Genomic DNA, 14,005 nt, shown 5'->3' with positions numbered 1-14,005 from the left:
AACGTCATGTGCATCGACTCTCAATCAATGTTGTGCAAGGTGCGAGACGTTATCAAACCATGACGCATCGAGCAGCATATTCACTAAACAGAGAATTGTGTTGTCTGGAGCGGTCTTCTCCACTTAAAGAGTATACCAACAGCGGGGATGCTTTTTTAATGGAGAGGGAAGCAAGCCGAGCTACTGAAGCAAGCATCAAAACTGGTGCTTGCTGCAATATCCTCACGTTTGAAACATTCACTTTAAGACTTCGTGCCGATGAATCCCAAAGGCTCGGAGCAGCCAAATGAGGTGATCGGCAGTCAGCTGGGGTGGTTTCGAGCGTTTGGTGATCTTCGACCTGACCCAAGGTCACTATGTTCTAGATAGGATACGTTATGGTCAGGGGAAAATCAAGTGGTGCATGTTTGGTGACGGCCAGTCTCATAGGTTCGGAGCATAGGGTTGCTCAAACGTATTAGCGGTCGTTTAGTCCGGTTCCGTCATCTCACAACTATGACGCTCAAAGGACATTTGTTTGTTTGCTTATGAATTTTAGTATTACTGTTTTACGCCTGGGCCCCAAGAGGCTATGCGCCCTAAGTCAACAAAAAGAAGAAGTATTACTGTCAAACATTAGGCAACCAGATAAAGGTAGTGGTGGGAGTGGGGGCTAATGGTACTTATTTCTTTGTTTTGAGGTGAAATAGGAACCGCTTTTACTGGTTGGACTGGGACTGTCGCTGAAGTGGAGTTTACGGTCCTGCTGTTGACTGAGTGAGCCATGCCTCATGAGCTATTGTTGATAATTAAAAGATACAATATATGCCTTTGTTTATGACGACTGATTGGTTTAATGCTAAGCTTAACAGGCCTGATTGATCCAATGACTGAATTGTAAGTTTGAACTGTAATCTGAACACCAGAAGTTTGTGTCAGATTTAAGAACTTAATTGTGTCAATTGGGTGGATTATGTGTCAAGTTAATATGAAATTGAAGAACTGCTTGCTGTACTATTAAGTTGAGTTGAATGAATGATCTTTGAACAAGCAAACAATGGATCAGATCAAGGTTATTAAGTATGGAATGAATCAAGGATATATTAATCCGTTAAAGGCAACTTTACCAAATGATTTGGAGCAGAACTGGATCATTGATCCTGAATATGCATTTTCAAGGAGAATGATTCATTTAAAACGAATTCAATCATATTTTGACTCAGATGGGAATCATTCTACAACCAGATAACCTGATGGGGATTGATTTTTTAAAAACATGTATAAGGTATGGAAATGTGACCTTAGGATATCAGTCAAGAGATCAAATGTTTTTTTTTTAAATTCTGAAGCTTCAAGATCCAGATGTCCAATAACAGCATTAGGTGATGGCCACTGATGAACCATAAAGAACACTAGGGAAATTAGTTTTGATAAATTGATGGTTTAATTACCCAGTCAACTTGTTGACAGAGTGCCAGAGCTTGTTCTTTGTAGCCTTGCATTAGATATATTCAAAAGGTGATCTTGATGTCTTTAAAACATTCAAGTAAGATTTTAAGATTTTCATTGTTGCCTCCAGAGGTGCACCTGGGGCATATTGATCATGTTAAATGTTGAACAGTATAATCAGTTTAGGGAGAAGTGTATTTGGTAGAAGTTTTGAGCATCATCATGACTAGATCACAGGATATATTGCTGGTATGAACCTGCTTTGGAAACACTGCCTTGGAATAACCTGAGCATCCAGGCAGACTGATTTGCAAAGCCAGTTTCCTTAAATAGATCATGGTGCTCAACACCATAGGGGTGAAATCAAAATAATGGAATTAAAAATAATTGAGTTCAGATCTTGGCCAACAAGCTTATTGCGGGCATTTCATAGCACACACATATTTCTGAACCAGATATTGGGAATAGAGAGATAAATATGGATATCCATTGAGATAGATATATTGGGAATAGTTTTTGCATTTCCATGGTTGGCTTATCATAGAAAGTGCACAGTTGTCAAGTGGCCAAAGAGGGTTGACAAGGCCTGGGATAGATGCAAACAAGGCTCTTCTGTGGTGAGCCTTGTTTGCATGAGCCTGGAGGAGCAAAATAATGAATAATAGGATTACTCATTTGATTAGCTGAACAACTGACTTTGATCATTTGTTCATGACTCACACAATATGTTTTGGTTGGAGAGTATTGTCTATCAGCCCTGAATCACAATGCTTAAAACCTTCAAAACACACTATTCATGTGTGTTACTTCCAGTTGCTGCTTGCCAGTGCCATCTCATATGCTTCAGCATGAGTGAGGAGCATGTACGCGAGGAGCAGCTGCGAGAAGCTGCTTGTGTTGGTGATCTGAAGGCACTGAGGGAGCTCATGCAAAATGGTGTCAACGTCAACTCAAAGAATGCTGTCAATGGCTGGTGAGTACCACACTGTCTTCTAATCCTGTCTCGCATGAGAGGGGATTGGTATGTTTGTCACTGGCCCACTGACTTTGACTTTGTTTGAACTATATGGTTGGGCTCGTTAACTGGATAAGGTGGACATTGGAATATTTAAAGGAGTTCAATTAGAGTAACTGAAAATAACTGAATGCCAAAATAGTTTTAGTGCGCGAAAGACGTTTCAGGAGGTTTAGTGTGTGAATGGGCCTGTCCACGCGGCTTATTAAGAGCGATGGATGTCGCGAGGGCGTCGGCTGATATGGGGGAGTAGCACCCCGGCGGTCGCCAGCTCCCGTAATGGATGGACAACGCAAGCTATTCATTGCACAGGCCAGCGATTCCGCCGGCACCTGAGCTCCAGGTTCTCCCGCCCCCTTCCCTCCGCATCACCTGCGTTCTGCCCCGCCCCATCCCCCGCCTTTCCAGTGCCCCTCATGGTCGTTATACCGGGGTCTCTGTGCCGCCTGGCCCGTGTCCTCCGGAGCTGGTGACGAGAGAGGGGGGGGGGGGGGGGATGGAGGTGGGAGGCCGCCGTGGAAATCCGTCTCGGCGCGCACCACCTAGCCGGTGGGGCCCACACGGGTTACAGTGACCACTTCGACCATGCCTTCAGCGAAACTAACATCTGTAGTCACCTAGACACCTCAGTGATTATGTCACTAAGGTGTCGAGCCAAATAAGACGCTGGCTCTTGAACCTGTACCCAGTGCTACTGGATATCAACGCCAGCACCTATCCCCTGGACTTCTGATATTCGTTTCGATAAAGGCATGCAGCCAAAATATCAGTCGCTCCATTTGCCCGGTTATTCTACGAGGAATAAGGCTGTGAGTACTGTCTTATCAATATGAAAACATCCTTTGACCAGATGACTTCTGCATGTGACGACTTAGTATACCCCGGTGGACCTGTGTAGCTGTTGGCCATCGCGGTGACCGGCTGGCGCACGGCTTTGAGTTCATTGGTTATCCCTTGCGCGAGCAATTAAACCGTGCATAACTACACGACTACATGATCTGTCAAGGCGAAGGGAAATGAGATGTCCATTGGACGGTAAATGATTGAGGAATTTTACTATGCAGTTTTATGGGTGTGGCTAGTAGTGAATAAGTAACAGTATGGCTTATATTGGTTTCGAGAAAAAATGAAGGTGTTTTGCCACCTAGCCATATTTACAACAACAACTTGCCGGGCATCACTTTTGTTGGCCTATCAGTCGAGCACTTGCAGTTGCTTGCACTTGCACGAGCGAGCACTTGCACAGACTTGCAGTTGTGCGTACGCGTCTCGGATGGGGCTAATGCTGTGGCACGACTGCCCCATGCTTAGTCTGACCCACGTGCCAGCTGACGTCTGCGGGGAGGTCGGATCAAATAAGGCGCCGGCTCTTGAATTTTTACCCAGTGTCACTGGATAACGACTCCAGCACGTATCCCCAGTCTACGTTGGCGTCAACATGATGAGCATTACAGAATGAGTAGTGCACGTAGTATGCCATTGCCAACTTCTTCGACATTAGTTCGAGTCTGTTCGGCATCCAGGGACCAATGGCGGGGCAGGTCGTAGTGTGGTCGGTGGACCGGGCTGAGAACACCGGCGTATGTGTGGGGGGTGGGGGGGGGGGGGATTTGAAGCTCAGACTTGGCCGATGATTGGCTGCAGAACAGTCCCAGCGCCCTGAAGTCTTGTGGCTTACTAATATATGTGATCCTCCGTAAGTGGGTGCCACTTTCGTCGCTATTGGTGAATCAGATGTTCGAATCAACATATGAGCATCATATGACGACAACGTTGGAGGATTTTTAATTCTCATCGGATTTTATTTCCTTTTCCCTCAAGGAGTACTCTAAACAAACTGACCACTAAAAGTTACCCGGATTTTCTTCTAAGCTCCGCAATGTGTCACATCTGTTTGTCCCTCCCCTTGGATCATCTCTTAACATGCGTGCACCAGAAGCTAGCAGGCGTAGATGAGCCTGAGCGTACATTTATCGACCGAAATCACCGGACGGACTGCGATTCGGTGGCTCGTGCTGAAGGAGGGGGGGGGGGGGGGAGACGTCCGGTCCCCCGTGCTGCAGGAGGTAGGTGGCGTGACGTCCGGTCGCCCTGGTGGAGGAGTTGGGTGGTGTGACGTTTGGGTCGCCCATGCTGGAGGATGTGGGTGGTGTGACGTCCTGTCGCCCGTGCTGGAGGATAGGGGGGGGGTGACGGTCCGGTCGCCCGTGCTGGAGGATAGGGGGGGGGGGTGGACGTCCGGTCGCCCGTGCTGGAGGATAGGGGGGGGGGGTGACGTCCGGTCGCCCGTGCTGGAGGATAGGGGGGGGGGGGTGACGTCCCGGTCGCCCGTGCTGGAGGATAGGGGGGGGGGGGTGACGTCCTGTCGCCCGTGCTGGAGGATAGGGGGGGGGGGGTGACGTCCGGTCGCCCGTGCTTGAGGGGGCGGGTGGTGTGACGTCCGGTCGCCCGTGCTAGAGGAGGTGGATGGTGTGACGCGCGTCCCGTACGGCCAGGTCTGCCCTGCACTGGGGATGCAAGCGGGGCCGGCTGGAGGCCGTCCGGATTCTGCTGGACGGCGGCGCCGACATCACGGCCAACAACAACGCCGGCCAGGTGCCGGCCCAACTCACCAGCAACTCCGACATCCTGCGGCTGATGGGTGAGGGCTAGTCCGCACTGCACCCCAGTTAGAGGCGGGGCCGACTCTCTCCTGATATCTGGCGGCATCATGGGGAGTGGGGTCCGGAATTTGGGGAATGTTTTGTCTGTGCTGCGTTAGTCTCATGTGGTAGCATTGTGAGCAGTTTGCGTTAAACGTAGCGTACAGTATGATACATGAAATTTCGTGCCCAACGTATGCCTGCGTTTATATGTATGTGTGTATGCATGCATGTCTGTATGCGAGTTCTATTAAAAGCGTGCCTAGATCTGCCCATGTTACCGGCCTATCATGCAGGCGAGGTTCGCCTCTGTGCCGGCAGGTGTGGAGGTGGCGAACGGCGCGGAGGTGCGGTCCGAGCCCCCCTCCGAGCCCACCTTCACACCATCCTACATCACCTACCCGGCCACGTCCGTCGACCCTCGCGCCCAGCCGGCTGCACGGCGGCGACGGGGGCGCCGCGGAGCCAGCGGCACCTAACGGCGTGCCGGATAGACGGCCGCCGACCGAGCTGGGCGCCGCCTGCCGGCTCTGTCACTGCCAGCGGCTCCGGCCCGCAAAGGGCGTCGTTCCCGACGACGGTACGCTGTCGGACGGACGCTTACACCGTGTGATGCACAGTCAGCTGATCTTGCCTGTTTGTGCGTCTGGTTCTGCAGCCAAAGACATGGTGGCACCCATTCTGTCATCGCAGAGGCGCAGTTGAGGTCGGATTAGACCGTGAACGTGATGCCGCATGTGTGGGATTTTTTAGGGGCCATCTTCGACCATGTCACGTATGGGTGTCTTACCATTTTAGTGCCGTGCATGGTATATGTGTTGTCGCATGCCACTCAAGAGCTCTCTTAAGGCAAAGTCCGTTTCGATCTGTGCATGTGCGAATGTCTGTATGATCTGTGCTATTTGCGAACATTGTGTTGAATGACGGGATCCATGGGTATGGTCATTAGTGTGTTGAAACATTTTTTCCAAACCCGTGATATGCATAGCCTCGAATGGTTCGTAAGCCCTAATTTTTCATGACCACTAATGTGTATAACCCCTCACGGTTCACAAACTCTACAATAGCCCAGATACTGTTTATGACCTCCAATGTTTCATGTATAGGTTATCAAAGCCCGCAATACTCACGACCCCCTGTGGCCCCAAAGCTGATAATGACCATTGACCCGTGATGTCCATGACCCTTGATACGGATAAACCGATATTTTTGAAACCCCAAGGGACACGTGACCTGTAACATCCGAAACATCGAATACCTATGGATGCTAATGTTTAGAAAGCATAATGTTCAAATCTCCAATGCAACCACTTATGTTTGACTCTCCCAACGATATCATCTGCAGTCGCGCTGTCCTACAATTTTTGCCCAGCGTGACTGTTTGGGTGCATGTGGATGTGCGTGTGCTTGTGTAGATGAGTATGTGTGTGCGTGTGCGCGTGCGTGTGTACGTGTGTTCGCTTGTCCGTCTCTGACACCGGGTAATATTTTTGCTCAGAGCTGGTGTTGAAAGTGCGGGTGGCCGGTGTGCCGGACAACGCAGACTTTATCGAGCTGGAGATGTCAACGGCTGAGCTGACGATGGACCGGCTGCTGCGCGAGTGCTGCCGAGAACTGAACATCGAGGGACAGGTCGGGCCGCCCTCAGGACACCCACCGATCTGCTCCCACTGTCTACCTCTCTCAGCCTCTCCCGCTCTACAGTGTCCTCACTGTCTCTTTCTCTGAGCTACCTCATGCTGTTCTCTCTCTCTGAACTACCCTATGCTGTTCTCTCTCTCTCTCTCTCTGAGCTACCCTATGCTGTCTCTCTCTCTCTCTCTCTCTCTCTCTCTCTCTCTCTCTCTCTTCTCTCTCTCTCTCTCTCTCTCTCTCTCTCTCTCTCTCTCTCTCTCTCTCTCTCTCTCTCTCTCTCTCTCTCTCTCTCTCTCTCTCTCTCTCTCTCTCTCTCTCTCTCTCTCTCTATCTCTCTCTCTCTCTCTCTCTCTCTCTCGCTCTCGCTCTCGCTCTCGCTCTCGCTCTCGCTCTCGCTCTCGCTCTCGCTCTCGCTCTCGCTCTCGCTCTCGCTCTCGCTCTCGCTCTCGCTCTCGCTCTCTCGCTCTCTCGCTCTCTCGCTCTCTCGCTCTCTCTCTCTCTCTCTCTCTCTTCCTGCTCTGTTCTCCATTTCGTCCTCGCATGTTCTCGTGCAGGGTGGAGTCGTCTGCCAGACTCTCTGCCACGTTGATCCGCCGCTGGTCAGGGTGTTGCCAGAGACCTATGCAAGCAGCATGGCTTGTAAGAGAGGGTCATTCTGCAATGTAGGTTTCTGCTCAATATCGAACGTTGTCCTGTTTCCTGCGGGCGTTAAGCTCATGCGTCTGTCACATCACAACTATGGCCTCCTGGCATGTCTGCATTCGCTTGATTGAAATCTGGAAACAACTTCGGCTGTTTGAATGTTTCAGTCAGATGAAAGAGTGTTCAGGGTTGGCCCATTGTTTGTCCTCGGACACCAATCACATTGCTCAAAGCCTCATCCGTCGAAACTTTACTTCGTCCCACAGGCTTCCACTTGAGACTTAACTAGCTCGAAGCGATCAAATTGATTTCACCCCTCCCCCCGCTCAAGCGCTCAGAAATATCGGTTACAAACTGCTTAGAACCATGCCTGATAATACTCATATTTTTGGCACCACATCAGTCAAAGTCAGGTTACGCCGCCTTGGATGTTTCAGTAGCTGGCACATATCTCATGCCATGATGCACCGTCATAAAACGGTCGTCTGGTGACGTCTGTGGCACCCTACTGTTCTCGACTATGAGATCGACGCTTAAATTTACAGCCCGCTGTTGATGACTTCACTGCATGGAGAAAACAGCAGACATCAACGTGATAGCTCTGATCGATAAAAGTACACCATAGTGTATTATGTGAAGCACTACTTCTGCAGACGTTTTGGGCGGGCAACCCCGGCCTATGGCCCGCTTGTGCGTTTTCGTCACAGGTCATGTGGTAAAACCGGCACCCTCAGCACGTGTTTGCACTTCAACTTGTTGCAGTTTCTCTCGATTTTCGGACCGGAGCAACCTATCTGGTCTGAAGCCTGTTACGTGGTGGTTTCCCTCTCCGTCCCTCCCCAACACTCAGATTTGCCCAAGATCCTATGCTGTTTTAGCTTCTACGCCAGCTGCGGCGATGTCACCGACTGAGCAGGACTGGCGGCGCCAGCGTGCCAGACTCCCTCCCGAACACCGAGCCCGAACCTCCCGTCACGGGCGTGATCTCCCTCCCGAACACCGAGCCCGAACCTCCCGTCACGAGCGTGATCTCCCTCCTGAACACCGAGCCCGAACCTCCCGTCACGGGCGTGATCTCCCTCCCCGAACACGGAGCCCGAAACCTCCCGTCACGAGCGTGATCTCCCTCCCGAACACGGAGCCCGAACCTCCCGTCACGAGCGTGATCTCCCTCCCGAACACGGAGCCCGAACCTCCCGTCACGAGCGTGATCTCCCTCCCGAACACGGAGCCCGAACCTCCCGTCACGAGCGTGATCTCCCTCCCGAACACGGAGCCCGAACCTCCCGTCACGAGCGTGATCAGCTGGTGAGGGACGCGATAACGGCAGCTTGGCGGACCGTCTCCCGTGGCTGATCATGCCGCGGCGCTCGGTCAGCCTGGGCTTCTGACCGCAGGTGATCGACCGGGTACGGAAGCTCCCGAACACGATCCTGCGCCGCGACCGGGACGTGCGCCGGCTCACCGACTACCAGGAGCTGGAGCTGGTGCTGCGTGACAGCGTCAGCTCCAGCTCGACGCGGTCGGCGGGGCCCTTCAGCCAGCCCATCGTCTACTAGAGAGCGGGGCCCGCGCCGCCCGGCCGGCCGTCGGAGGAGGCCAGCCCGCGCGACGGCGCCGTCTGTTGAGCTGCGTGTCGTCCACCGACCAGCTACTCTCAGCGCGCGGTGCTATCACGTGGGGCGCGGTTCGCCGCTGACTGCTCGCCGCGCTGGTCGGGGTCGCCGCCTTGTGGTCGTGTGTTACGCCCTGCCCATGCCCTCGCCTTCTGTTCTGCTTCCAGCGCCGCGTCGCTCGGCTCGTACCGACTGCCTGATCGCCCGCCTGTCGTGTGACTGAAGGCAGAGTGCGCTTGCCCCCCCCCCCCCCCCTCCGGGAGCCGTGTGCGCACGCACACGGTCTGTTTTTTCAGACATTCTGCGGCACTGTCTGCTGCAGAGTGTGTTCTGTAATGCACCGATTAGCTGTTACCCAATTGGAACGGTCTGCAAGTCGTGATATTTTTGCGGGTGATTTTGCATTGGATGGTTAATACTCAATGTGGTACTATTTGCCGTAGTGATTTATGTAGCATTAGGCAACAAATATATGTGAACTGTAATACCTGTGAACTGAGGGTTAGCGTTGAAGCGATGGCGGGCTACGGTGTTCGTGCTCGAGCTTTTGAATGCGCTCTCCCACAGCTGGTGGTAGTATCCCGGAGCGTGCCAGTGATTGCTTCGTCTTAACGTTGTGCGTCTCAACCCTGTGAGTGTGCGTCGCTTTCTTACCAGCGAATATCGTACTGACGAAATACAAATGTTATTCCGTTGTACCATGAACGATTTTGATGCTAGCAGCGTCGGTGTTCCAGTATATTCGAGGAAAGACGGTGTCCCGACCAGTAAGCACGTAGCCGATGTGTGTTCACATTGGTGCTAATCGGTCAAGCGTGAAGATGAGAGGGATTGTCGTGCGGCTTCAGCCGTCTAGTAATTGGCGCGTGCACGTAGCGTTACTGCTGGAGTGCCCAACTCAGCTTGATTTTGCTAACCGTAATCGTGCTTGGCACAGCTGGCAAAAAGGCACAGCTCTGTGCTGACTTATGACCGTTTCTTCCCCTAAAGCCGTGTGCCGTGTGCTACTGACAGGGGCGTGGCAAATAGTAAATAAGATGTGTGAATAACAGCTGGTAATCGATAAACAGGTAGGATATTTGATAACTATGTACATATTCGATGCGTCCGTGCAGTTTTCAGGACATCAAAAAAATGTGAACGTGTAATGTCGCTGTGGACGACTTGGCGACGGTGCGGAACCGTAGCAAATGTGCTGCGTAATCACAGAGGTCCGCTCTCGTGTCGAGTGCATGCCCGAGTGTTATCTTGCAATTGAAGGCCACTTGTCGACATTTACGGGAACAAATATCGCGTGGAAGAATGCATTCAGGTACTTGCGTTGAACACTTAGTTGAACTTGCGTTGAACCCTTACGTTGCACTTTCGTCGAACCCGTGCGTCCAACTTGCGTTGAACCCTTACGTTGAACCCTCAGGTGAACTTGCGTTGAACCCTCACATTGAACCCTCAGGTGAACCTGCGTTGAACCCTTTCATTGACCTTGCATTGAACGCTGACGTTGGACTTGCGTTGAACATTTGAGGATTGCCTACACTTGCCGTGTGTGGGATTGGATCCAGCGGTGTGAGCTTCCCACCTACATAATGTGCGGCTGTCAGGTCCGGCCAAAACGCATGCCCACCACATGGTTATATTGCCGACAGTGCAGTGCATCCCGCTTGTACTTTTGGCGGTTCATGGCCTCGTCATATTCAGCGCGCTCTGACATATTAGTGACCGGGATGCCCTTTTGCGGGAGATAGCGGCCTACACAAGAAACTTCCGTGGTAAAATCCCTTTTGATGATATTCGCGCTTTGTCAGAGACGTATCCACCTGGTCTCCTCAAAGCGCGGATGGTGGAATGTCACCTGCAGTATGGAAAAAAACATCTTTCAGTGTCCATCGCCGCCTTTTGTTCTTGCTCAGGGCTCAGCAAGTCACGAGGCGTTTGTCTAAGCCGCACATATGCTTCAGGCTGTTTCCCCGTAAAGAGCGAGGCTTTCAGTCTCCTCGTGTAGGGGAAAGTGGAGTTCGTCCCAATGGGGTAAGGCCACGGTTCCTCTAGAAAGGTAAAGCGGGCCCTCGCTTTCTCTCCCAAGCCAGTGCTGCCACCTCCCGCCAATCATAGTAACCACATTTGTCGTTTGCATTAGTGGCACGCGGTTTGGCCAAGTAAGCACGCTGAGTACGGGACTTTGGTTATTAGCTGGGACAATTGTAGCTTTTAAAGAAGTGACAAAGTCTAGTAAAGGTCTAGCGATCGTGATTTGCGGATACGCCACCATCATTGTTGTAATTATATGTGTATTCCACTGTGAAGAGCGATGCTGGGGCCACAGTAACGGTGATGCAATATTCGACGAATGAGACGATTTGGCATCCCAGTCATGTTTCCGAAATCGCCGTGTAATGATGAAACGGAAAACTGGTGGACAACATCTCAACCTGTTGTAATCCGATTTATCCCACCGAAACCAAAGCATAGCCCAACGCCGTGACACGCTTAAAGTACTCTCAGTCAATTAAAGTTCCGTATCCACACACTACTGCTGAAGCATCAACGCAAGATTGGTCGTGGAAGTCTGGATGAGGAAAAATGGCGTTGACAACTGAAGAGGCCTCTCCAAATAAATCGGCTCCCTGAAAACTGCCAAACAATTCAGCGCTCTTAAAGCAACTGTGAAACGAACGATTCAAAGTCAGAACAAGGGGTTCTCATTGCATCAAGGGCAAGAGAAGCTTTTAGGACCCAGGACGCTTCTGTCAAGCCCAGCTCCGGAGAAGGGGCTCGTATATCATCCTGCCGATGCAAAGTAAGTTTTTCGGGTTAGCGACCAAAGACGGACGATGCATGGCCTCCCACATGACAGAGACATCCAGACACTTCATCACCTTAATGAAGCGATCTTGCTGGTAAGGACTGGTTGGCCGGACTTCAGCGACGACATCCGGAGGGACATCCGGAAGAAGCGCTTGTGGTACCTGAAACGACGTCGGTGGCCTGCACGAGGGCATGAAATCCTGTGAACGTGCGGAAGCTCTTTGACCTGCTGTAGAATAAGCTGAACACAGGCGCTTTCCGGCTCGCCACATATGCAAATGTAATTAAACGTGCTTGACCACTGCCCAAGCAGAGCCGAAAAAGTAAAATAATTTGCATGCAAAAGCAAGACACGTGTCAGTACCCTGACCTCAGCGGAGCTTAGCATCCTCTTAACGACTGTGAGGATGCTACGCAGCCTATGTAGCTGTAGGAGACAGTCCCACCATTCCCGATCTTCCCAAGGAGTCGGATGAAGCCCAAACTCCCGGATGATACTTCACCTGAGACCGGGCACGCTTGCCGCCCGTCACACTGGGACCGGAGGCACTCGCCGTCCGTCACGCTGGGACCGGACACGCTCGCCACCCGTCACGCTGGGACCGGACACGCTCGCCACCCATCACACTGGGACCGGACACGCTCGCCACCCATCACACTGGGACCGGACACGCTCGCCACCCGTCACGCTGGGACCGGACACGCTCGCCACCCGTCACGCTGGGACCGGACACGCTCGCCACCCATCACACTGGGACCGGACACGCTCGCCACCCATCACACTGGGACCGGACACGCTCGCCACCCATCACACTGGGACCGGACACGCTCGCCACCCGTCACGCTGGGACCGGACACGCTCGCCACCCATCACACTGGGACTGGACACGCTCGCCACCCATCACACTGGGACCGGACACGCTCGCCACCCGTCACGCTGGGACCGGACACGCTCGCCACCCGTCACACTGGGACCGGACACGCTCGCCACCCATCACACTGGGACCGGACACGTTCGCCACCCGTCACGCTGGGACCGGACACGCTCGCCACCCGTCACACTGGGACCAGACACGCTCGCCACCCATCACACTGGGACCAGACACGCTCGCAACCCGTCACACTGGGACCGGAGACACTCACCGCCCGTCACGTTGGGACCGGACACGCTCGCCACCCGTCACACTGGGACCGGAGACACTCGCCGCCCGTCACGTTGGGACCGGACACGCTCGCCACCCGTCACGCTGGGACCGGACACGCTCGCCACCCGTCACGCTGGGACCGGACACGCTCGCCACCCGTCACACTGGGACCGGAGACACTCGCCGCCCGTCACGTTGGGACCGGACACGCTCGCCACCCGTCACGCTGGGACCGGACTCGCTCGCCACCCGTCACGTTGGGACCAGACACGCTCGCCACCCGTCACACTGGGACCGGAGACACTCGCCGCCCGTCACGTTGGGACCGGACACGCTCGCCACCCGTCACGCTGGGACCGGAGACACTTGTCACCGGTCACACTGGATGCAATTCAACATCTTCAAGCAGTGACTCCAGCATTTTCTACGTCATGTCAAACCTTCTGAGGACGATCCAGGTCTCCTCATGCTGGATGGCCTCATGTCTCACGCAAAGGTTTTGGACGTCATCAAGCTTGCTAGAGCAAACCGTGTGACGATCGTGCTACCCCCACCTGCTGCTGTGCTGCTATGGTACGCACAAGTTACAGCCTTTTTACACGTGACGTGAACTTCACGTTCCCGCTTAACACCTTCGACGGACAGGGACAGGCGATTGATAAATGGTCCAGGAACGACCCCGGTCGCGAAGCAACACTGTATCAGATTGGCCAGTTGTTCGGGGAGGCCTGTCCTCAGGTCGTAGTTCCGGCAACTGCCACTAACGCGCGTTGCTGGACGGGTATCTTTCCGCGCAGCTGCGACCGTCCTCGGCAAGGAAGATTTTGCTGCAGCAGGAGGTTTTAAGAGGCCAAATGAGGATGCCGGTCTAGCATCGGTTTCGATCAGATCTGGTGGGACACGTTGAGTCCGCCACTCTCGGCTCAGAAAGGGCTTCTACCAGTTCATATCAGACGCAGAAAAAGTGTCTACGTTTGAAGCAGAATGTCCTGAAAGTGAAGATGGACGCGTACCATGCACCAGCCACGAGGGTCTCTGTCCTTTCCGACCTCATCACAACATCCCGTTAAATAAGGC

At 53.0% G+C, this 14,005-nt stretch overlaps 1 protein-coding gene across 1 annotated transcript; it reads left to right on the top strand.

Moving 5' to 3' along the window:
* The first annotated feature begins 567 nt into the window (after positions 1-567).
* On the top strand, positions 568-9,011 carry LOC119102441 (ankyrin repeat domain-containing protein 40). The gene is made up of 7 exons (XM_037225806.1): positions 568-633; positions 2,242-2,401; positions 4,939-5,084; positions 5,407-5,432; positions 5,551-5,665; positions 6,584-6,717; positions 8,760-9,011. The coding sequence occupies exons 2-7, from the start codon at positions 2,277-2,279 to the stop codon at positions 8,919-8,921; spliced, it is 708 nt and encodes a 235-aa protein (XP_037081701.1). The 5' UTR covers positions 568-633; positions 2,242-2,276; the 3' UTR covers positions 8,922-9,011.
* Positions 9,012-14,005: the final 4,994 nt, after the last annotated feature.

The sequence above is a fragment of the Pollicipes pollicipes genome, unplaced genomic scaffold, assembly GCF_011947565.3.
Source record: "Pollicipes pollicipes isolate AB1234 unplaced genomic scaffold, Ppol_2.1 Scaffold_5724;HRSCAF=6776_pilon_pilon_pilon, whole genome shotgun sequence".
Classification (NCBI taxonomy): Eukaryota; Metazoa; Arthropoda; class Thecostraca; order Pollicipedomorpha; family Pollicipedidae; genus Pollicipes; species Pollicipes pollicipes.
Note: the sequence above shows the minus strand (reverse complement) of the source record. Positions and strands in the feature narration are given on the sequence as shown.

Excerpts from the sequence above, each read along its gene's own strand:
- LOC119102441 (XM_037225806.1), top strand. The coding sequence starts at position 2,277 with ATGAGTGAGGAGCATGTACGCGAGGAGCAGCTGCGAGAAGCTGCTTGT. Across the intron at positions 5,433-5,550 it reads AGGTGGCGAACGGCGCGGAG|CCAGCGGCACCTAACGGCGT; the intron begins GTGCGGTCCGAG and ends GGCGCCGCGGAG. Across the intron at positions 6,718-8,759 it reads AACTGAACATCGAGGGACAG|GTGATCGACCGGGTACGGAA; the intron begins GTCGGGCCGCCC and ends TTCTGACCGCAG.